The following is a 24,856-nucleotide window of genomic DNA, read 5'->3' on the forward strand; positions in this document are numbered from 1 at the left end:
ATCCACATACAGAGGGAGAATGCCACGTGCCAACAGAGGCTGAGATTGAATTCCTGCAACTAGAAACCAAGGAACATCAAAGATTGCCCACAAACCACCAGAAGCTAGGAAGAGGCAAGGAAGGATTCTGCCCTACAGGCTTCAGAGAAGAATGACCCTGCTGCACCTTGATTTCAAACTTATAATCTTTAGAACAGTGGGAAAATATATTTGTGTTGCTTTAAGCCACCTAGTTTGTAGTGCCCTGTTACAGCAGCCCTGGGAAACTGATACAAGTGGATTTCCTGGGTTTCATTTGCAGCTGTGTGAGTCCTTTTCCTCCCAATCTTCTCCCCTGAATAGAAGAACTTTATAAGTGAGGCAGTACTCAAAAGTCTACATAGGTGAAGAGCAAACAAACTAAAACAAACAAACAAACAAACAACAAAAAAAACAAGGCTATGCCTCCCCATCCTCCAGAAGGAAGGCTTTACTTGAGTGATGCATGAGTCAGGGTTTTATTCAGGGCTCACTCGCATTAGGGAGGGCAATCTTCTTTTCCCAGTCCACCAATTCAAGTGTGAATTTCATCCTAAAACACCTGCATAGACACACCCAGAATAAAGTTTGACCAAATAGCTGGCCACCCCATGACCTACTCAATTCACACATAAAACTATCATAAACCTACCCCTTGTCAACTTGGTACCCATATACGTGTCCTTAAACCATGCTCAATCTCAAAAAAGACAACAAGGTCGTATTTCCTCCTATCATAATAAAACTATTCTGTGTACAACCAGAAACACACTAACATTTTAGAAGAGGAGACAAAGTCCTGAAATGATGTTAACTCTTCTCCCTGATGTCCTGTAACTTACATACAATGATGTAAAGTCAACACATCTTATTTTACATGATGAGGGGGTACGAGGGAAGAAAACAAAAATATTTGCTTTATCCATCTATCTACACACACACACACACACACATTTGTAACAAAATAAGGAGAAAATATTCATTACAATTATAGTCCTCATTTTGCATTTCTGTAACTGGCCATTTGGCTATAGCTGGTATTTTTGACTACCTTCTTTCACTACCTAATCTGTATTCCCTTTGCCTTCAGCAAAAACTTAAGCAGCCATAATTCTTTACATAGTGGGTAGCCCAAGTTTTCCTTCCTGAAAAGTCTGAGCTACTAATAGCCCTGCCTGAATTGGATCGTTGCAGTTTTACATTGGCCTTAATCACAGAGCATAGCAGTAATAACAGACACCCTAAGGGACCTCTTGTAGACTAGACATACTCATCCTTACCACCATTGTTGTGTAATGGTTCTATTCCCCTTGGTAGTCAGGATCAGTCACCCCCATCAGAACACTAACTCCCTTCTTTGCCTGGTGATTCATAGGCATGAGGAGCCCAAAGGACCCAAGAGGCAGTCTTAACTTCCAGTTAAATGGACTCACTGTGTCTTGTGGTGGAAGCATTCCTTTCTTTGGAACTAAGACTTCTAGACCAGCAGAAGATAAGGCTGAGGAATCAGGAAGCAAAAATTTTGCTAGTGGGTCATTAGGGGTACCAGTGAATGGTGCTTCTCCCATTTTCAGCCCTTGATTCTGGGACTCATGAATCCTGGCCATGGGAGAAACAGCACCATGTATTGAATGCTGATCCAAAGCACACAAAGCCTTCTGAAGAGCCTTGTCCTAGCCTTGAAAGATAATGCCACCTAGCTGGTTCTGGAACTCTGTCTTTAGAAGGTCATTTCACCACTCTGCTAAGACAGCTTCTTGCAGATGATGAAAAATATGGTAATACTAGGGAACGCATGAGCATGCGCCAATTGCCATACTTTATTTGCTGTAAGTTGAGTTCCTTGATGAAAACAAATGCTGTATAGAATACTATTATGGTGTATAAGACATGCTGTAAGTTCACAGATGATAGATTGGGTAGAAACAGTGTGTGCAGGGAAGGCAAATCCATTTCAAGAGTGTCTATTCCGGTAAGAACAAGATGTTGCCCCTTCTATGATGGAAGAGGTCCAATGTAACCTGCCACTAGATAGCTGGGTGACCACCCCAGGCAATTGTGCCTGTTAGTGTTAGTCTCTGCCACTGGCAGACTGCGAACTCAGTGGTGGCTATAGCCACGTTGGCGTTGGTTGGTGGGATTTTATGCTACTGAACCCATACATAACCTCCATCCTGCTGAAACAGGAGAGTTCCCTGAACCCCTCATGGGACGTGCGACAGAGGTGTGGTTCATTTGTTCGGCCACCATGCACTCAAACCCCTTATGGGAGGAGGAGCATGCAGGTGAGCAGGTACAGAGGCCAGGGCAAGTGTTTTTGGGATCCGACCTCACAGCAGTGTTTAGGGGTGTTACAGTGGTCTTTTAGCCCTGCCATTGGGGACAGTTTAAGTGTTAAACAGCTCAGTAAAAAGGCAGTGTGTTTTGGGTTCCCACACCCAATACATCCCAAATTCTTGTCTTGCATCCAGAAAGAATCAGATCACTTGGACTTGAAGGATGGTAAATGTGGGGATTTTATTGAGTGATGGAGGTGGGGAACTGGAGAGGGAATGGAGTGGGAAGATGATCTTCCCTTGGAGTTTGGCCGTCCCCTGGCCAATCCCCTCTCCAACTGCCCCCAGCCAAACTCCTCTTGATGTTCAGATGCTTTCTCTCTTCTCTACTTCTCTGCCACACCACTCTGCTGCTTTCTGCTCATGGATCCTGGGGTTTGGGGTTTATATGGGCAGAGGATAGGGGGCTGTGGTGGGCCAAAGGCAATGTCTGGGGCAAAAACAGGAATGCCTGTTCTTATTTAGGGCCACAGGTCTAGGCTTGAGGGTGTGGCCCTTGCCAGGGACCCTGCCCTCCTCCCACCTGCCTGTATCACTGCCACCATGGCCGCTTTTTTCATGAGCCCACTGGACAATGACAGGGATGGTTGGGGAGAGGCTGATTAGTATCCACAGAACAGGCCATCCTGTCTGCTTAACTCCTAAAATCCTCCTCTGCTGAGGTCGCATGTTGGTGAACATTCCCATGGGATACAAATATCTCCACATTTTTTGCCTATTTAAAGTGGTCTATCCACATATCCTTTCCTCAGATTTCCTTGTCACCAATTTTCTAATCATGTTCCTTCCAAGTCCCTCACCATTTAGCCAAATCACAGGCCGTAGCCCATGAATCAGCATATAATTGCATGTCTGGCCATTTCTCCATCCATTCAAAGTGAACAACCAGGTGCACTGCTCAACATTCCGCACATTAAGATTTCCCTTCATCTTGGTCCTTCATAGCCTTCAGGAAAGGGCTGTATTGCTGCAGCTGTTCACTTTGGGCTAGTACCTGCATATTATGTGAAACTATCTGTAAACCATACCTGAATCTTATCTTCCTCCACCAAGTGAATGTAGAGAACTTCCAGTGAGGCCATAGGTGCAGGCTGGGAGAAAGAAGGTAATGTAGCAGGTAGGGAGACCATGAGCATTTGGACCACTTATTCATGTAAGATACTTATACCTGATTTAAATATTTATCACTTCTATTGGATGATAGAGTGCTACTGTTCACATCTAACTTTATGGCTAAGTAGATCAGATATCACTCCATTCATGATGGGCCACTCAGCTCATATGGTAACTTAGTGGTTGCCCATGGCTAAACAGTCAGCCTCTGCTAAGACTTAATAGCAAGCCAAGAGCTATTTCTCAAAAACAGAGTAGTTACCTGCAAAGGATAGCAGTGCTTTGCTCTAAATCCTAAGGGCCTACACTGTGACTCACCTCTAGGGGCCTGCCAAGGGCTCCAAATGGCTTCCCTATCTGCTGCTGACACTTCCAACACCACTGGATTGCAGGATCATATGGCCCTGGCAAAGAAGTTGCAAGGCAGCCTGGATCTGTGGCAGAACCTCCTTTTGTTCTGAGTCTCAGACAAAACTGGCTGTTTTTCCGATCATTCACTAGATGGGCTGGAGTAACATATCGAAATAAGGAATGTATTGCTTTCAATATCCAAAGAGGCCCACGAAGCACTGTGGCTTTTTTTTTTTTTTTTTTTTGTAGGAGGGGCCATAAGCAACAACTTATCCTCTATCTTAGAAGGAATATCTTGGCATGTTCCACACCAATAGACCCTGAGGAATATCATTGAGGTGGAAGATCACTATTTTTCCCCTATTTTGTTTGTCTTTTGTTTTCTTGACTTTATGGGCCTTCAATTTGTGTCCGATTTATTTCTCTGACATACAAATGTCTTACCAATACTTCTAGGGTGGTGGCTACTTCTTGTCCACTAGGTCCAATTAACATACTATCATGGACCAGTGTGATCCCTTATAAAAGGGCAAGACAATAAAATGTCTGTGAACAAAATTATGACATATGGCTGGAGAGCTGAGAGACCCGAGAGGTAGGATCATGAAGATATATTTCTGGCTTTGGCAGCTAAAAGCAAACTGCTTCAAATGGTCTTTATTGACAGGTATGAAGGAAAAAGCACTTTTCAGATCAAGTACCAGGGGATGTGTTCATTTGCTCAAGAAATTAAACCACATCTGGTATAGCAGTTGCAATTGGAGTAACCACCTGGTGAAGCTTACAATAATCCACTGTCATTTTGAAAGGTCCATCTGTCCTCTGCACAGGCCAAATAGATAAGTTGAATGGTGATGTGGTGGGAATCACCACCTCTACATCTTTCAAGTCCTTGAATGGGGGCACTGATCTCTGCAATCCCTTTAGGAATGTGCTCTGGCTTTTGTTTTATTGTATCCCTAGGTAGAGGTAATTCTACTTGGCCTTTGCCACCAGAATAGCCCACACTCCACAGGTCAGGGCACCAATGTGGGGATTCTGTCAGCTGTTAAGTATATTTATGCCAATGACGCTTTCTGGAACTGAAGGAATAACCATGGGCTAGGCTTAGGGACTCACTGGACTTACTGTGAGATGGACCTCAACTAAAACTCCATTGATTACCTGACCTCCATAGGCCTGATTCTAAGCTGCAACATTAAATGCAGAATCTCTGCTTAGTGGGCTCATATTAATAAATTTGGCCTTACCCAACTTTATATTTCTTCCACTATTATCCCACACCTTTAGTAACTATTCCCACATATGTTGCCCCTGGATTTCTTCTTGTGTAAATTAAAAACTCAAGTAATTCTTTTGGAGTGTAGCACTCCAACTTATGGACCACACTTTGTACCTCACCTCTAGGAACTTCTAGGGTCTTAAGTCTATTTAAGGGTCAAGAAGCAAGGAAAGGTGGTGGGAGTGAATCCTGAGAAGACTCATGGTTGTCTTGCATGGCAATTGCAACTGCTTTAGTGGAGGCCATTGCAATTTCCTCAGCTAATGCAGTGAATCTCCTCAGATGGGAATGGAGAGGCAGCTCTCAGTCAAGGTGGAGTGGCTTCTCCTACTGGGGTTCACGAGGGATCCCATTGACATTTAGGGGTTCAATGACACTGAGGTTCATCAGGGCCTTCCCACACGGGCCCATGCCAACTTTCAGGTTACCATTCCTTCCCAATGAATATCCTCACTTTAACAGTTAATACTTAACAAGGCTGAGAGTTCAACTTGCATTGTAATTCAGCAAGTCACAGAATGAGAATCTGGATTTGATTCTCAGCAATCTCAGCCCTGCAGCTACCAGAGCTAAGGGTCTTCTTCAGGGCACACATAGAAGCTTTTAGGTCATTTGTGCAGCACTTGAGTTGGAAACTCAAATGCCTGAGCTCGTCGTTTTCTTTTCTTTTCTTTCTCCACTATATTCAGTGACATTAGAAGCAACCAGCCCATCTCATTATACTCATTAGTTTGCCAAAAATATTTCAAAGTATCTTATACATAGTTAAACAGATTCTTGCTTCTTGTAAGTAGTTGAGCATCCAATGGTGATATTTTGTGTTTCTCCATTGTTACATCATGCCATGAACTATTAGTGCTCTTTTTACTACTGAAAATAAAATCATTAGTGTTTATAAATTTAATCAGCTTAGAGATCCAATTCCAGATATCCCAGAATTAATTCCTAAAACTCATCCTTAAAATTCTGTTCTTCTGGAATCACTCTTAGTGCCAAAATTTGTATTAGTTACCATCCTATATAAACAAATAGAACCAATAGGATGTATATATTCACAGAGAAAAAGATCTATTTATCTGGGTGAGAGAGAGATTTATTATAAAGAATTACCTCACACGATTATACAGAATGACAAGTCCCGAGAGGTGCAGTCAGCAAGCTGGAGACACAGAAGAGTTGGTGGTATCATTTCAGTGAGTCTGAAGGCCTGAAAACCAGGCAAACCAATCACGTGGCTTCATTCCAATTACTGATAGGCTCAAGACCCAGGAAGAGCCAATGTTTCAGCTTGATTTTGAAGGCAGAAAGAAACCAATGTCCCAGCACAAGGCAGTCAGGCGGTAGAAGACTGTCCCTTACTTTTGGAAGAGTCAGCCTTTTTATTCTATTCAAGCCTTCATCTGATTGGATGGGCCCCCCACACCCCACATTAGGGAGGGCAATCTGCTTTTCTCAGTCTTCTGATTCAAGTGTTAATCTCATCCAAAACACGCTCATAGACATACTCCTAAATAATGTTTGACCAATATCCAGACACCCATGGCAAGTTGACACATAAAATTAACCATCAGAGATAGTAAAGAAGTTTGCTGCACTTAGGAGCTGGGCAGATAATTGCCTCCTTTCTTTCATTGACAGTAGTCTAAACATCACAAATTCCTCTTTGGAATAATGTTTTCTAGGCCTTTCTATGTTATAACACAAGCCATACTAGTGATAATAAGCAGTTCATTTTATTATAATGTTGTTTATAGGTTTTATATTCTACTCTTAAACCATTAAACAGTGCTACCTTGTGTTTAGCATATGTAAGAATTATAGTAAGACACTGTATAATCATTTACCCTGATGATTATTTAGAGACAACATCTCCCGCTCTTCATTTTTGTTCACTTTCACTTGCCATTTTTCTGAATCTGCTCTGAATTCAGAAGTGGTTTTTTTCAGAAAGTGTTTTTCTTTGAAGCATTTTGAGCTTTGGATTTTCTCTGTTCTCTTGCTTCTCAATCAATTTAATACAGTCTACTTTTCATCATTCATAAATCAACCTGTCCCTTGTCCAGAAATTCCTCAAGATATCTTATCTGCTCATAGTTTCCTTTCTTTCCTTTTAAGGCTACTATGAATTTCTTCTCAGTTATTAAGGTATTTGGTACACAGGAAAAGTTGTAATGAGGATGTGTGTGGAAAATATGTTTCTAATAGGAAAGAGACAGACTAAACAAGCAGTCAGAAATAGAGGAAACAGAGATGATGCAGAAATAGAAGAAAGCTTTAACAAATTATAATAGTTGGCTGGGCACAGTGGCTCATGCCTGTAATCCCAGCACTTTGGGAGGCTGAAGTGGGCAGATCATGAGGTCAGGAGTTGTAGACCAGCCTGGCCAACATGGTGAAACCCCATCTCTACTAAAAATACAAAAATTAGCCAGGTGTGGTGGTAGGCGCCTGTAATCCCAGCTACTTGGGAGGCTGAGGCAAGAGAATTGCTTAAAACCGAAGGCGGAGTTTGCAGTGAGCCGAGATCATGCCACTGCACTCCAGCCTGGGTGGAAGGGTGAAACTCTGTCTCAAAAAAAAAAAAATTATAATAGTCACAGAGAGATAACAGAATATATTGTAATCATAGACCTCAAATGGGATCCTATTAAAAGTAAATGTTCTGAAAAGAATAAAGGTGTCTTAGAAATTCAAAGCAGGATAAAGTTAGTGTAGGAGAGTATATTATCAAAGCAATAATACAATATAACATAATATATATTACATTTATTTTTCTGAAGGTCTCTCTTCTCCGGCCTCTTTTCTCTTTCTCCAATCTGAACTTATATTTCTTCAGGTCTAATACAGCAGTCATCCTGTGATATCTCTTTGCTTTGCTCTTTCTGAGGTGGTTAATATTTATATTATAAATGTAATATAAAATAATATAAAATCACATTTTATATTTAAAATCAATATTGAGAAAAGCACTGTACTTCTTAATAAAACTCTAGATACCAAAACACCAAATAGTGCACTGTGATTTATATTTATGGAGCAATGCCTTCATATTATTAAAGAAAATTATTTTCAGTCTACTTAGCCAAACTTTTAATTAATCATGAGGGAATAATGAAGTTATTTTCAGTCACACAAGATATTGAGAAATATCCCTTCAACACCGTCTGCCTCAGGAAGCTTTTGGAGGATATGCTTATGCCAAGCAATGGATTAAGCAAAGCATAGGATCTGGGATACAGAAAAGGAAGGATCTAGCCAGTAAAGCAGTAAAGCAAAAGACATCCCAGGATAACCACTTTATTGGACCTAGAGAAAGATAAGTTCAGATTTAAGCAGAAGGAAAGAAGGCTGGGACAGGGGGCCTCAGAAAAACAAAAACAAAAACAAAAAACAAAAATGAATTTATAGTTTATTTGACATATATTAGCATTTGGAAAGATTATTTATAGGTATTTGCCATATCTGTTGGTGTATTTGGAAAAAAATAGAATGCAAAGCAAAGAAAAAAGATAAAATTATTAGCTTTAAGAAAAATTATATAAGAAGGGAAAGAATCACAGTCAACTACTTGGTTTGATGGTGAACAATCATTTACATGGCCAAAAAAACTGAAATACTGTCTATTGATTTTAACTACATAAAAATCCCATAGTGAGGAAAATGTGGGATGATAATAGAAAAAGAACAAAATCTTCATTTTAAGCATCATGTGTAAAACTGACAATTCAAAAATGGTAGTATAAGCATATTATTTAAAACTATGAAAGTAAGTCCAGGTGCAGTGGCCCATGCCTGTAATCCCAGCACTTTTGGAGACAGAGGCAGAAGGACAGCTTGAAGCCAGAAGTTTGAGACAAGCCCGGGCAACAAACCAAGACCTCCCGCCCCAATACCCTGCCTATATCTACACGAAATTTTAAAAATTAGCTGAGCATGGTGGCATCCAACTGTAGCCCCAGCTACTTCAGAGGCCGAGACGGGAGGATCCCTTGAGCCCAGGAGCTCAAGGCTACAGTGAACTATCATTGCGCCACTGTATTCCAGCTTGGGTGACAGAGCACAAGGACCCATCTCTAAAAAGAAGGAAATAAAAAGTGAAAGTAAGTATCAGAAGAAATAGGAAAATGAGTTTAAAATAGGTGAATGGTGAGGCAGGGATTACTGATTATAAGTCATTTAGCATTATCTGATTTTTTAAACTGTGTGCATGTATTGTTTTAGCAAAAATATCAAATCTAAAAAGAATACAGATGCAAATAAAATGATACCAAAATATAATGAATATAATTTTAAAACATATTTGTAAATGTTAGTTCTTTCCTAAATGTGGCATTGATATGGTTTGGCTCTGCATCCCCACCCAAATCTCATGTCAAATTATAATCCCCACATATCAAAGGAGGGACTTGTAATCCCCACATGTTGAGGGAGGGAGGTGCTTGGATCATGGGAGTGGTTTTCCCCATGCTGTTCTCGTGACAATGAGTGAGTTCTCACAAGATCTGATGGTTTGACGGTTCCTCCTTCATATGCTCTCTCTTGCCTGCTGCCATGTAAGATGTGCCTGCTTCCCCTTCTGCCATAATTGTACGTTTCTTGAGGCCTCCCCAGCCATGCCGAACTCTGAGTCGATTAAACCTCTTTTCTTTATAAATTACCCAGTTTCGGGCAGTTATTTATAGCAGTGTAAAAACAGACTAAAACAAGCTAATGCTAATACATTGATACTTTATATAGCCTTAAGGAAACAAATAAATTGATCACATATATATACATATATATGTATAGCATTAGCTTCATGGTTAATAGCAGTTAACAGACACAAAAGTCAAGCTGACAGACATTACTATTCACCTCATGAGTTTAAGGTTAATTGACTAACAATAGTGGCAAAAAATTTTATTGTAAAATCTATTTCTATAGACATGTAGAATCCAGAGACATGAGCATGTATGTCTTGATGAAGATACTAGATGCAGCATTCTGGTAGTATTTGAAGACTGAATTACAAAAATCTGCTTCATTTCATGGATGTACCTAAAACTTCAGGCCAAAGGTGGAGCATTTAGAATCTGCAAGGGAGAGGAGGAGACATTAGGAGAGAAAGAAGAAAGGAATATAGGAAAGAAAGATTAAGAACAGATGGCCATTAGTATAAGGAAAGAAGGCACCTTGACTGTGTTATATTACTACTACTACACTGAGTAGTAAAGGAACTAGTATTTTTTCATTAAGCAAGGAGATGCTAGGTGATCCCTTGGCAGGAAACAACACTCAAAGGACTGTAAATTCTGAATTAGCAAACTTCTTGGAGAGGAAGATGAAAAATGATTACCAGGCACGAAGTTCCAATCCTTATCTAATACCGGTTTTCTGAAAAAGGAAATTAAGGTGGCATATAGAAATTGTCATAAGTTGTAAAGAATTACCTGATGATATGCATGCCACTGATCTTATTCCCATTAACTAGCAGATTTTGAAACCTGTCTACGGGGTTTTAGTAGTGATTAAATTTATGTTTGTTATAGGCATTATTAAAGCACAGTGGAGTAATTGATACAATTACTGTAAACATCTAGAAGGCATAAGCTATTTTTAGAGTAAAAATGCAGGGATAATAAAGTCACAGCTTTGAAACTGACCCCCCTCCCCAATTACCTGCTTGGTAATGAATGACTTGGAAAACACAATGATGACTTAACTTTATAAATGTGCGACTTAATTTTATAAAATAATTCAAAAAAGATATTAAAAATATTTGCTAGGCCAGGTGCAGTGGCTCACGCCTGTAATCCCAGCACTTTGGGACACCAAAGTGGGCAGATCATGAGGTCAGATCGAGACCATCCTGGCCAACATGGTGAAACCCCGTCTCTACTAAAAATACAAAAATTAGCTGGACATGGTGGTGCGTGCCTGTAATCCCAGCTACTCAGGAGGCTGAGGCAAGAGAATTGCTTGAACCTGGGAGAAGGAGGTTGCAGTGAGCCAAGGTTGCACCACTGCACTCCAGCCTGGCAACAGTGAGACTCCGTCTCAAAAAAATAATAATAATTAGAAAAAAATAAAAATTTGCTCATCAATTAAAATTATTAAATGAAAATTAAAGAATTAAAATGATTTAATATTTTCACTAATAAGGTAGATGAATTATGTCATATTGCTATTCTTTACAGTTTGGATATAACTATTGTGTGAACAGGTTTCAATAAAAGTCTACCTTATATTTTGTGTGTGACAAAAATAATATATAATTGGTTTAAATAAGTCAACCATACAAGAATGTATAAAAAGGCAGATAAATATTCTCCCCCTTGCCCCATTCAATGTCACAACTTGTCTGTGATTTTAACATTAGGTGTGTGTCTGCTCATCCAGTACAAATATATTGCACTTATATAGCATTATTCTGTTTTTTTCAAAAGTGAGAAAATACACTGTAATTTTTTAAACTAGCAATTACTGTAGACATCTCTTCTGATCCATACTTTTAGGTCACTTAAACAGCTCATAACATAGATGTGTTATAATGTTTTGACCATTGCCCTACTGAGGGACATTCAGAATATTTGTAGTTGTTTACTACTATATTAAAATGAACCTCCTTTTACATATATCTTTATATATTGCTATTTCATTTCTGTAGGATATATTCATAAAAGTAGAATTTGCACTTTGGGAGACCGAGGTGGGCAGATCATGAGGTCAGGAGATGGAGACTATCCTGGCTAACACAGTGAGACCTCATCTCTACTAAAAATACAAAAAATTAGCCGGGCGTGGTGGCACAGCCTGTAGTCCCAGCTACTCAGGAGGCATAGGCAGAAGTTGCAGTGAGCCGAGATCGCGCCACTGCACTCCAGCCTGTGCGACAGAGACTTCGTCTGAAAAAAAAATTTTTTTTGCTAGATTAAAAATACATAAAATCGTCATTATTATCATCATTATTAGTATTGAATAGGTACTACATAAGCACGGCAAACAGAAAAACATTCAAAAAGGAAAAAGGGATATAAAAACAAAGTCTATTACACACTGATTCCTGTTATGTTTAAAAAGTTTGGAGAGGCAGGGCGCGGTGGCTCACGCCTGTAATCCCAGCACTTTGGGAGGCCGAGGCGGGCGGATCACGAGGTCAGGAGATCGAGACCATCCTGGCTAACACGGTGAAACCCCGTCTCTACTAAAAATACAAAAAATTAGCCGGGCGTGGTGGCGGGCGCCTGTAGTCCCAGCTACTTGGGAGGCTGAGGCAGGAGAACGGCGTGAACCCGGGAGGCAGAACTTGCAGTGGGCCGAGATCACGCCATTGCACTCCAGCCTGGGCGAGAGAGCGAGACTTCGTCTCAAAAAAAAGTTTGGAGAATATATCATCTAATATACATACTAACCCAGAAGACTGAATTATGATAATCATTAATGTGTGAATAGATAAACTAGTGACTATCTTGATATCAAATATTCAATGAAGTTCCTGTCTTTTCAGTAAAATGTCTGTGGCAGGTTCTTACTTTACAGGCATTTAAATTGGTCAGCTCCATCACCTAATAGATTCTGAAATTGATATTTTATGGATTATATAGACTACCAGACTTTCAAAGGATAGGCAGACCTTTTAAAAAATCTGCAAATTTTGAACTTTTATTGCTCTTCCTATACAAAATGAGAATCCAGATGAACCAGTGATTAACTATTTACTGGCAACAAGTCTGATGAATACTTAAAGGAGTTGCCTAGAAAAAACAAAGACCTCCCCCTAATCACACCCAACCCCCAGGGTCACTATAAGATAACAATGACTCTTAACTAGAATGCATGCTCATTGAGGGCTGGGATTTTTATTTTTTCTGCTGTATCCCCCAGTGGCTAGTGTCAGAGATAGAGATTCAATAAATACTAGTTGATTGCATAGTATTCAAATTTGGCCAAGAACTTGAGGACATGGTCTTTCAAATTATCTGATTCCAACATTTAAGCCAGGAAGAGCTAAGAAGCATTCACTCTAAATAGTATACATAAAAACAATTGAAAGCAAGTAACATATGGGAAGGGTAATTAATTCCTTAGAAGTGATGTTATACATATGATGCAAATCACACATCACATCAAAGTCTTGTTCTACTTCCTAGTTTTAGCTTTTTAGCTTTCACAGTGCTAGGTTGGCTCGTCTGATCCCAGAAGTATGCTTGCATCATGACATATCACAGGTACATAATTCAACTCAATTCACACATAAATGGGGAAAAAAAAAGAGAAACTTACGAGACTCAGAGGCACATTCAATAGGTTTACATTTAATAAAGGCTGTGGTGAGACACTTTAGGAAAACTGAAGACAGAACTCTCTTGGTTTGGCAATATTAAACTGGAAGCAGGGCCGGGTGCAGTGGCTCACACTTGTAAGCCCAGCACTTTGGGAGGTGGAGGTGGGCGGATCATCCGAGGTCAGGAGTTCGAGACCAGCCTGGCCTACATGGTGAAACCCGTCTCTACTAAAAATACAAAAATTAGCCGGGCATTGTGGCACACACTTGTAATCAATCCCAGCTACTTGGGAGGCTGTGGCAGGAGAATCACTTGAACCCGGGAGGCGGAGGTTGCAGTGAGCTGAGATCGTGCCATTGCACTCCAGCCTGGGGGACAAGAGCGAGACTTCGTCTCATAAATAAATAAATAAATAAATAAATAACTGGAAGCAGAAGTATTGACTTAAGGCCCTTTCTGCCATTTTGATTCTAGAAAAAACAAAAACTGCCTGATTAATTTTTTGCCAAACAGAAGGGATTAGTAGCAGGATTATTTTCCCTCAAAATTATGTAAAACTGAAATATTTTTGATTTGTATGCGTTTTTTGTTACAAGTGGTAATGAGAATATAGCAGAGAAACTTATAAATTAGGTCCTTTAATAACTAATACTTCCAAAAGTAAAAAAACTAAAATATTTCCAATTAAAAGCAATGATTAAACTTAAATACTATCTATACAACTTGGGAGCAAAAGGGATATCTGTAGCTATGATGTGAATCTGATTTGACAGATTATATACTTTTACATTGAGTATAATGACTAGTATTATAAAAGGGAGCTATAACTAGTAGAAAAATAACTCAGTAAGATTCTGCTGTTTTGTAATCAGGAAATATATTTGTCATTGACTCACAAAACAAAATGTGCTTTCAAAATCTTTTGAAACAATTTTTCTGAAATTTATTTCTAGAAGTCAGAGACAAAACTTTAGAAGTGACACATTTATACTAAGCATACATGCGTGAGCAAAAAAAATAAGCACGGAATACAAAAATGAAATAGTAAAATTTTAATACAGTATTCTGAATACAAGTAGAATACCACTAGATAAGAATTGTATTTACCTAAGAAATCTATGATAGTGTGGGTGGAGATAAACCAGTTTAGGATAGCCACTTCACTATTCACATTTTAATCAGTGCTGACCAAAAGCTAAAGCAATTTCTTTTAGGCTAAGATTGGCAAAAAATCATAGACCCAATTTTCCTTGTTATGAATCAAAAGAACATGTTTTAAGGTGATTTGTCCTCATTTAACGGTAGCTGGGGTAAGTCAAACCACAGAGAGCCCTTACAAAGACTAAGCACCAAATGATGAACTGTTTGTGGCTTTTGTTTTGGGCCATCTTAAGTTTTATTTTGTGTTTTCCATTAACATTCATGTGCAAATTCTTACAGGCAAAAGTTTTAACATGGAAGTTTCAGCTTGGAGATCTTGCCAACTGTACTTACAACAGTTTTAAAGCAATTGATACTTTCAGAACAATCTCAAGCTTAATTGGTTACCATTATTAAGATGCAGAACTTTTTAATGTTTTCTGGTCCCTGAAAATTCAATAGGGCCAAATGCATTAACTGGAAATAGCATTTTTTAAAAGTCTTAATCAAAGATGATAATGGATAAAACAACTATATAGGCTCTCATACACAATCTTTCTTAATTTTCACCCTGTAAGAAATGATTACAATGTCCTTCAGGCTTGTTATACACCCCCACAGAATCAAAAAGAAAGCCAACAAAGAATTGAACATTTCAACAAGCTAGGAAATATTTACTGTAAGCATATTGTGAAATTCTGGAAGACATACTATCAATACTTTGAGAAAACACTATTAACATGTGTTGAAGAAGGCAGTTTATAAATGAAACATGACAAATCTTATGTTTATGCATACAACTTACAAAATAGAAAAAAGCTGCTATTTTTCCAATAGTATAGCATCACACTAACACTATATAGTTAAGATTGAAAACTTCTGTACACACGTTCACTACACCTCCAAAGCAGCATATGCCTCTTAGACATCCTCATTTGTTATCTAACATATGCCAATCATGGTTTCAGGGATTTGTATCAGTTCGAGCAGGCTAAAACAATCATTCTGCTGTATTTATTTAACTTTAGACACAGTTAACTAGCTTCAGGGAACAAAAGTTCCATAATCAATGAAGAAACATTAATACCAAATCCCCACAACAGGATGGAAAACATTTCTAAGGAGAGGATATAATCCTAACAGAATGGACTATGCCCCTAGTTACAGTGAATGTGGGAATTAATTAGGAGTCTGAAAAAATACATTAAGATATATAAAATTTAAGTGATTATCAAATCAGTAGTAACTACTAAAACTTAAATATGAATTATTGATGTTTTTCTAATGCAACATCATCCAGTTTACTGCTTAGGACCACTCTCAAAGCTGATCTGCCATTACATTTTGCCATTAGTACAAATTAATACCCAAATAATAGGGAGCAGTTTGAATCACATGGAATTTCAAAAAACAGAATGATTGTGTATCTTTTTGTATTCTGAAAATAGTGCTATAAAACTCAATTATTCCTAGCTTCTAAAATCTACCATCTTAGATAGTTCAAATTAAACATGGTTGCCTGCAAATTCTTTTCTAGAGGAAGTAAACGCAAAACACATATGGTTATGTTTTGCTGCTGGTCTCCTCATACATGTGCTTCATCAACGAGAGCACTACTCTAGGCATGCATTTATCATAATACTTTAACGTAACTGAACATGAGGAAAACAGTTCACATTTTGATAGGTGATTTATTTTGGCGGCAGGCTTATTTTTTAATGAAAACAAAACAAATCTCTGAAGTCAAATGGCCAGTTTGACAACCTGAATTAGAAACTTAAGTCTGTAAAAAAATCTTAAGACATGGAAAGCTGTTACTGAAAAATACACAGTCTAACTTTTTTTCACTTTGGCCTTTTCTTTTATAAATGAAGATTTGTGGTAAAAGTCAAAGATAACTCCAAGTCACACAGGGCATCATTTGTCACTGCTTTGTAATAGAAATACATCTTATAAGTATTTTTAACTTGAATTTCAAAGAATTTAAGATTTTTTATTAAAGCTCTAGTCCAAGTTTCCAGCTGTTAAATTTTTAAAAAATATAATTTGGGTCTCTGATAGAACTTAGCCGGGCTAAGCTACTTGGATAACCTTACAGGATAGTGAGGTTCAAACAGAGATCATTTCCTGAACATGGCTGATCTTTAAGAGAACAATTTCCTCACCCAAAGTTATGCAGGATACTGCCAGATCTCCACTACAAAAAACCTGCCAGAATTTCTAGACAATTGTTTACCATCCATGTTAAAAACCTTGTACCACCAGAGGAAAAGCAGATAAAGTAAACTTGTTTCTAGTCTAGACTATTCACCTAAATAAACTCATAAAGTTGTAGAGAAAAATTAATGAATAGAAAGTAATTTTATCTGATCTGTCAGCCAAAAAAAATTACTAATTCTCTATAATAAAGAGAAAACTCAACCATAAAATGTCTGTTTAAGTAAAAATGCCAATCTTGAAGTCTTTTAACACCAAGACATAGAAAAAAGTTTAGAAATTCAAGATGATGCTTAAAATGAAAGCTATGGTTTGAAATTAGTATTCATAGTAAGAGACTAAAATCCTGTCACTGCAAAATTCCCCTTGGCTTTTGGCATTGACATTGAAAGATTTTAGTCTTTTGGTCACTTGAAGCTGCTACAAAATACAACAATAAGCCTTTAAAATGGGGGCGGGGGAAGTATGGAATTGAAAGATAGTTAAGGTGACTACATCATATACAAGTAAAACATAGTTTGAAATAAACAGTCATTTCTGCTAGGGATCTGAAGACATAAGAACAGTTTTCCACTATCCCTTCCTTTTTGAAGAGGATCCTCTAAAGAAAATAATTCCTTTAAGTTACTGTTAAGTGGTGTTGCCTGGCAGCAGCTTCAATAGGCTAGTCTTCAATCCAAGTAATTAAGTAATCTCACAAGGAATAATCATACATGGCAACAGGGTAAAAAAGCAGGGCAGTTCTTCCATGCACAAACATTTCAGGAGAAAAACCATTAATTTTAAAGATAACCATCAGGTTTCAGGTATCCTAGCACACTCTAAACCTAGGTTTTGCTTTATACCATTGGTGACTAAAATAACAATAAGTTTTGCAGCGAGGTGGTTTTTTTTTTTGCCTGCAACTATATACACATTGCAAAACTATTCTGCGTCACATGATTTTAAATGAAATAAATACAAAAATGAACCACACAATCAACACATAACTTTAATACTCCACATTTATCTTGATCACAATGGTGGTAACCTCCTAGTCAACAATCTTGTGAGTTGAGGAGTTGATTCTCATTCTCATATCCATCAGGAAGATATGCCCTCCGTAGCTGGTCTGACTTAGGTATGGAGCCTCCATTCTTCACATGGCGAGATAGGAAAGCACGGACTGCTGGGTGATCAGCCTTCTCAAGTGGGATGTTGGCTTCCAGGCACATTTTCACAAAGTCCTGGATAACACTGACTTTCTCTGTTTGCGCAGTACTGTTGCACTGAAGAGATGCAGTTAGGGGCCTCTGCTTCTTTCTCACATTCTGCTCTTCAAATTCTGCCTTCCTCTTGGTATGAGTCTTTGACTTGAGGTGGTCACTAATGGCAGACTTGCGAACATGATTCAGAACCACATTGCAAGAAGTGCAGAAGAGTTTTCCTCCATCTTCATGCAGCTCACCTCCAAACTCAGTGACTCGATCCAGGGGAGTCACATACAAAGCAGTCTTAGAACGGTTTCGAGCAGGTGGTGCTGTTACTACAAATCGCTCCATTCTGATTCTAAATAAATATGGTTCTTTCAAGACAAAAGAAACAAAGATGAGTATTATAACAACAGTTCATTCTGGAAGTAATGAACAATAAAAGGCAGTATATAAACACTTTAAATACTTCAAAAAACTTAATTCAAATTAGTAGACTGTGTGTCTATTAATCTTAACTTACCTGAAATATATAAGGGAAGGCAAAACTAGAACAAGTTACTAACCAGTCGCAATCAGGTCCATTCCTTGATTTTTACGAAATTCAAGTAAATTAGACTATAAAGAAAGAACTCAAACTATCCCAGATGTCACTATTATTTAGGGAAACCTAATCACAGTTCAATATTTAGCATATAAATTACATTCAGGATATAAATTGTATTAATCTTTTCTAATTTAGATATGCATTCAAGTTCAAAAGAGCTTCTTTCCTGTCACAATTCTGGGACAACTGATTTTAGGAACACAACTGTGGATAAAGTTTTTTCAAACAGGTGGGCCTATAAACTGCCATAATTCTATATGAAGATGAATATAGTTTCCAAAATTCTTCTGAGGAAAAACCACAAAAAAAAAAAACCAGACCAAATACAACTAAAAGCAACAATGACATTAAATTGTAAAGCCAAAATATACAGTTCAAAGTTATTTTGTAATGCATGTATACCTCCGTTTTCCAAAAGGTGTTAAGATATGCAGTCTTACTTCTCTAATACTTGTTTCCTTTTCCCATTAAAATTAATAATTACATTTGTTAATACTTACTTCACTTAACTAGTAAGAACAAAATCAAGAACACAGAGTCTAGTATACAGCAGAACCTCAATTAAAATTTGATGGAAAAAGTACGTATCTTCACTATTTGTCCAAATATTTATATTTATTTAATCTAGAAGCAGCTTAATTAATTTCTCAATTTATCCTAATAACACACTTTTATGAGCACTGCACTAAATACCAAATGACAGCCTTATGGGCATTGAAACCTTTAGATAATGAACATATTTTGGTAGGTGACAAATCATCAAGTCTTAATTGTTCCCTGGGGCCATACCTTTGGGCTCTTACAATAACCAAGACTTAAGAAGTTAAAGTGAATTTGATAAAATTCAAGATGGAATTCTGTCTGCATAAATATGTTAGAGAAATAATTCTAAGTGTGCTCTGAAGAATTATGTCTCATAAGTGTAATCAAGAAACGATGGAATATTCCATGAATACATACTAGAGAATAGCTGGGTAACATGAACTCTCTTTCAAAAGGACTTTAAATTGCCAACGTATCAGACAGTCATGGATCCAGAAGATTAAACATTCCACAGAAATTCTGAAAAGTACGATAAAGTCTAGGTTTTAATAAATTTTATTTTTTCCGCTTTTTTTTTTTTTAAAGTGCACAGCTCTCATTTGCCAAATATTGTGTTAGGCTACAGGTTTGCAACGGCAGAGAAGACAGTTATGATTCCTATCTAGTACTTACCATTACACGTTTATACTTTAAGTAAATGGTATGTGTTTTACACTCCCTCACAAATCAGTACCAATTATGATTAATGGTTGTAACCTAGTTGTGGTAAATATACCAAATATAACCTAGTTGTGGTAAATATGAGGTAACTATACCAAATATGGTTAATGGTTCTAACCTAGTTGTGGTAAATATTAAATATTTGTGCCCCGTAATGCGTAAGTCTTACTTTCTATGTAAAAAGTCTTGTATCTTTAAATATTTGGATTTCAAAAACAATAAGCATGTAATTCTTTATAGCATAAAATGCTCAATCATTTGTGCTAATGTGAAAGGCCTATACTTTCCAATGTTTTCGTAATTTCAAGAAGTCTGTTTGTGTTACTGCAGAGGCAAATTTCCACCCAGTAGAGGATGCTCGAGTTTACATACCCGAAGAACAAAAGTGTTTTCAATAGAAGAAAACATTTTCAACAAATGAAGAAATTAAGAAGTGCAGGAATTAGCCAACAAAAGAGAAAAAGCATATCGTTTGCTAGATCAAAATAAAACTCATCATAAGTTTTCAAATTTAAATGTTTACCGGATTAGTTTCCAGTTTTTTTCGTCTTGATACTTAGCAGGGAATGGTCTCCAGAGAGAAACCAGAGACGCATCAAATCCTGGCACTTTCCGTTTGTTCAACCCCGGAGATGCCTTCAAATCAGTTTTTCAACAAGTGGTGGTGGGGAAATAGTTTCTGGGCTTGCACCCGATTTTCCCTGCGGTGCCAGGAAGTCATGCCTTTACTGTAAAACACGAAAAACAAATGGAAGGAAAAAATGGGGGACGGAAGGAGGGTGACTGAAAAGATGAACAAGAACGTCAACAACTGCCACCACGCAGGTGTTTCTAAAATCACTTTATAGGTAACTACAAACCCGATCCCAACGTTTACCCTAACACTTCCCCTCCCAGGTCCTCCTCGGTGGTCCGCCCGCTTGGCACCTCCTCCAGCAACCCAGGCCCGGGGGTTCGGGCGGGGGCGGGGGAGAGGCGGGGCCCAGGACGTTCCCGGCGTCTGGGCTCTCTCCTCCGGCGCCAAGCCCAGCACGCCGGCGCCCAGCCGTCCCGACCCCGCTAGCTGGGCAAGGCCGAGTCCCAGGTGCCAGCTGTGGGCCCGGGAACTCGACAGCCGACTTGGCGGCAGTCTCAAGGGAGGCGGCGGCAGGCGCCTGGCGGAGGCGGCCGCTGTCAAGCTTCCCGTCTCCTCCCTCTTCCTCCCGCCGACAACTGTGCCCCGGCCCCGCCCCCGGTTCCAGCTTCTGGACGGAAGGCCCCGGGCCCAGAGCCCGCACCAACGGTCGGGCCCACCCTCGGCCTCCCTAGCTCCTTGGTACCGTAGGATCGAGGCCGCCGTTAGGGAAAGTGGACGAGGCCCAGCCGGAAAGGAAAAGAGAAGGAAGAAAGAGGAGCAAGGGAATAAGGGAGGAGGAGGATCCGTCGCTGCCGCCGTCGCCGCCGTTGCCCGATCGAGCCCCGCGGCGGCCGCCGTGTCCCCCGCCGCGCCCCGTCCGCCTGCACCGCCTATGGCAGAGCCCGTAGGCGGTCCCCAGCAACCGCCGAGCAGCATTGACCAACAGACGGCCGGTTTATCAAACAGACTGCCGATTTCACCAATAGTAGTGGAAAGGCGGGCATGAGCATGATTGGCAGCTTGCGTCTTCCAATAAAAACTGGGGGCGTGGGTGGGCGGAGCCGGAAGTAGAGCCCAGCCGAGAGGCCCCTGTCCGGCTAGGGAGGAGGGAAGGGGGAGGGAACTAGAGAGGAGGAGGAGGTTAGCCTAGGCATCTACGGCGGCGGCGGCGGCGCAGGGGCTGGTACGCGCTGGGCGGCGAGAGCCTCATGGCGGAGGAAGAGAGCGACCAAGAGGCCGAACGCCTCGGAGAAGAGCTTGTGGCCATTGTGGAGTCCCCGCTGGGCCCTGTGGGGCTTAGAGCTGCGGGCGACGGTAGAGGCGGTGCTGGCAGCGGCAACTGCGGCAGCGGCGTCGGAATCAGCAGTCGGGATTACTGCCGACGCTTCTGTCAGGTGAGGCGTCCGTTGGCCGCCCCGACTTGTCACCCGGGTCCTGGGCCTCTCTGCGTCTCCTGGCCTTCTCGTCCATGAATCTGGTCTATGTCCAGTGCCCGCTCCTCCCCAACAAGGAGGGTGAGGCTGAAGCTCCCTCCTCCACTTATCCGGCTTGGGGTGGGGGGCGGGGAGCAGGGCGAGGGTGACCCACGGGCTTAGGGTTGCTGAGAAAGTGAGTTTGTCGGGGATGGAGGGGCTGGAAAGAAGGAAGGTCGGCTGTCCGGAAAGCTCTGTCCTGACATGCCTTCCCTACCCCAAACAGACCTTCCTGCCCGAGAGTCCCGCCTTTCTTATGTTTCCTACCCTGGTCTTTCTCACCTCATTTGGCACCTCTGGTAACATTTTCTGCCTTCCCCTCTCCGCCGATTGCCCCCCGTGTTCTCCCCTTTTTTTCCGGGATGGGAGACATGCCATCTTTCCTGTCACTGCCACTGTTCCCCCTCTTCTAGGGTCTCCTGTCATCCCCTCACAAGATCCCGCTGGGCCGGTTCTCCAGTTGGCGTAGACGCTGACCCACGGTGATTTAGTTACTTTTTTCGGACAGAGAGTGCGTTAAGGCAATGTGATTGTCATTTTTTTTAACCTCCTTCGGTTGACACACGCACTCTTTTCTAATTAACTGCTCATAATGAAAGTAATTTTCCTTAAACTCTTGCTCCGGTTAACATCACCAACCCCCCTCATCCTTCAATATATAATGTATTTTATTTAGCCTGTAAAATACAGTGTCTGAACGGTGACATTAAATTATTTACTCAGTCGACCGTCACAGGGGTTTGATGTTGTTCAAAGTGTTTGTAATCAAATATAACAAATATGCCCCTACTTTTTTAGGGGTAAAATGTGTGTACTCTGCATTCTCATCTACTTGCATTTGTAATTTAAACGGTTTGTTCCCATTCACAACAGTCTTTTTTTGCAAGCTATTTTGGGGAAAAAAACTAACTGCTCCTTTTCCTTCCCATCCCTTTTAAAATGCGTCCATTAATTTGGGTGTATAGGGTTCAGATTCTGGCTCCACCATCTCCTGGCAGAAATTATTACCTTGGACAAGTTACTCTGTGTCTCAGTTTCCCCTTCTGTCAAAGAGGAGTAATAGTTAAATATGTGAAGGGTTTGAATCAGGTAGCTATTAATTTCATTCTGATAACAAGTAGGAAATAAAGTTAATGAGAAATGGGCATCATGTTTGCTGACATTTCTTTCAATGCTTGTAAGGAATTTTTTCAATGCTTGTAAGGAATTTCTTTCAATGCTTGTAAGGGAAAGCTTGTAAGAATTCCCTTACAAGCATTGAAAGAAAAAGGATGGAGTTGACATTTTTCAGGTAAGTTTTTAATGCTTTAGTTTAAATTGCCTTTTGATTTCATGTTTTCCCCCAGTGTCATAAAGAAGTTGGTTTGAAGAGTATGTCAGTTTCTTTGGCATTGCTATTTAATGACTTTCTTGAAAATGTATTTTTATTTTGATAATTGGCATTCACTTTTATTTTGATAATTGGCATTCACTGAATTTAGAGGTTCAGTGTCTTGTTTTCAGAGCACTTGTTTTCTAACTATACCTTTTACATCTAGAAACCACGCTATTGGTAGATTTTGTATCTATAGGAATTGTAAACTTCTGAAAATTAGGATACAATTTATATTTTTAATATATTCAGGGGCTGAAAATCTATTTAATTTGTTTGTTTTGCTTTTTATATCAACAACCAGCTACTAAAATTTTAGAACAAATGACAAATTTAGCCTGCAAAACACAGTGTCTTAATAGTGACAGTACAATATTTTAAGAACAAATGAAGTTGACTACTTTATGACTTCGCTACCTCCTGTATATCCAAGGAAATAAAACAGGAAGAACTTAATGAACGTTTATTTTCTATTGCTAAATTATGTTAGACTGACATACTTTCATGTTACCAACTTTTACCTGAAACATAGTTTATTACCTGAAACTTTACATATTTTATAATACTCTAGGTTACTGAGAGATCTGCTCTGAGGTTTTGTCCTGGTTTTACTTTGCAGGTGAGCTTTGTGAAGTCCTTTTTTATATTAAAGCTTTTAGATGGAATAAAATATTCCTTTATTAAGTTGAATTTTATCAACTGAGAAATAAAATTCTACCATAGTAATTGCTTCATTCGTCAGTAAGGGAAGCAGGGGGATTATTTAATCTAATTCCTAGTCGAAGATTTCTTTTTAAAAATTTGGTTTTCTGACACTGAGGCTAATATTAAGTATAATAATTTGTTTTTATTAGTGAATGACTTAATCGTGAGTAATGCAATGGATATTGTGCAGTTGGGGTATGTGACAGTTAACTAAATACATGAATTATACAGACAGGTTAGTGGTGTTTCAAAGAAAGGCTCTGGTTTATCTTCCTCTTTTTAGAGGGAAATATGAATCAAAATTTCTTGGCAGTTAGTTGTGTGGGCAAAGGGAGAGAGGAAGGAACACTTCTTTTCCAGAGGGGTTTTTGTGTCTTTTACCATAAGGAAAAGTAAAACAGAAGATACAGTGTAATAATGTTGGACTGGCCCTATCACATTCTCCCTTGGCTCTTGTTAGCTGACTCAATAAATGCTTAAATAAAACTGGCCCTTAACTGATACTTAATTTCCTTTGAGGATGAAAGGTAGGGGAAAGTAACTTTTATGGAAGGCCTACTAACTCTTAAGCTTCAGACAGCAAGTAGCATAGTTGAAATTGAGGCATGAACAAGTTAAGGTGTCTTAGTTTCCATTATGTAGACATGCTGGGATTTGAACTCAGTCTTCAGTTTCTGCTGAAAAGCAGTAAGTAAATCCTCAATTATAGATGGGAGTTTTTTGTTGTTGTTGTTGCAAGTGATGTGAAAGGAAAAAGAAGTTATTGGAAATAACTTGGTATTATGGATGAAAAGTTTAGAAAGTACTCTTTCATTATGACACAGTAGTAAGAAATACTTCAAGAAGCAGACTGTTATTGTCTGACTTGTTAAGTGCTGTAAACACTTTTCTAATTCCTGAAAGTTTTAAT

At 39.4% G+C, this 24,856-nt stretch overlaps 4 protein-coding genes across 12 annotated transcripts in view; 2 read left to right on the top strand and 2 right to left on the bottom strand.

Annotated features, from left to right (window-relative positions):
* HTR1F (5-hydroxytryptamine receptor 1F) overlaps positions 1–20,235 on the top strand; it is a 263,146-nt gene extending 242,911 nt beyond the window's left edge. The window contains exon 4 of the transcript XR_004670617.2: positions 20,112–20,235. The gene's annotated coding sequence lies outside the window, so the exon portion shown is untranslated. The remainder of the gene's footprint in view (positions 1–20,111) is intronic.
* Positions 14,285–18,262, bottom strand: CGGBP1 (CGG triplet repeat binding protein 1). Its single transcript, XM_057301834.2, has one exon. It carries the CDS (start codon positions 18,260–18,262, stop codon positions 17,759–17,761), a length of 504 nt encoding a protein of 167 aa, XP_057157817.1. The 3' UTR covers positions 14,285–17,758.
* Positions 14,285–21,333, bottom strand: LOC100974639 (uncharacterized). 2 transcript variants are annotated; one of them, XM_003831519.8, is made up of 4 exons: positions 21,101–21,333; positions 20,305–20,509; positions 19,479–19,580; positions 14,285–18,285 (listed from the first exon to the last, which is right to left on the bottom strand). In XM_003831519.8, exons 1-2 carry the CDS (start codon positions 21,331–21,333, stop codon positions 20,425–20,427), a joined length of 318 nt encoding a protein of 105 aa, XP_003831567.2. In that variant the 3' UTR covers positions 14,285–18,285; positions 19,479–19,580; positions 20,305–20,424. The 2 variants fall into 2 exon arrangements, with proteins under 2 accessions (XP_003831567.2, XP_003831565.2); XM_003831517.8 differs by lacking the exon at positions 19,479–19,580.
* Positions 21,334–21,394: 61 nt separating this feature from the next.
* The window catches only part of ZNF654 (zinc finger protein 654), an 85,584-nt gene continuing 82,122 nt past the window's right edge, over positions 21,395–24,856 (top strand). For 2 of the 8 annotated variants that reach the window (XM_034956950.4, XM_008956863.6), the window contains exon 1: positions 21,432–21,791. In XM_034956950.4, coding sequence (XP_034812841.1) covers positions 21,606–21,791 — 186 coding nt within the window. In that variant the 5' untranslated portion in view covers positions 21,432–21,605. Of the gene's footprint in view, positions 21,792–24,856 lie in introns of all 8 variants that reach the window. The other 6 variants (XM_034956956.3, XM_034956951.4, XM_024928107.5 and 3 more) reach the window with 6 other exon arrangements.

Source organism: Pan paniscus, chromosome 2, assembly GCF_029289425.2.
Source record: "Pan paniscus chromosome 2, NHGRI_mPanPan1-v2.0_pri, whole genome shotgun sequence".
In the NCBI taxonomy this organism is placed as follows: Eukaryota; Metazoa; Chordata; class Mammalia; order Primates; family Hominidae; genus Pan; species Pan paniscus.

Bases quoted from the DNA above. Each gene is read 5' to 3' on its own strand.
- LOC100974639 (XM_003831517.8), bottom strand. From the start codon at position 21,333: ATGCTGCTCGGCGGTTGCTGGGGACCGCCTACGGGCTCTGCCATAGGC. The intron at 20,510-21,100 runs GTACCAAGGAGC...CGTGTTTTACAG, and splicing joins ACGGCGGCCTCGATCCTACG to TAAAGGCATGACTTCCTGGC.
- CGGBP1 (XM_057301834.2), bottom strand. From the start codon at position 18,262: ATGGAGCGATTTGTAGTAACAGCACCACCTGCTCGAAACCGTTCTAAG.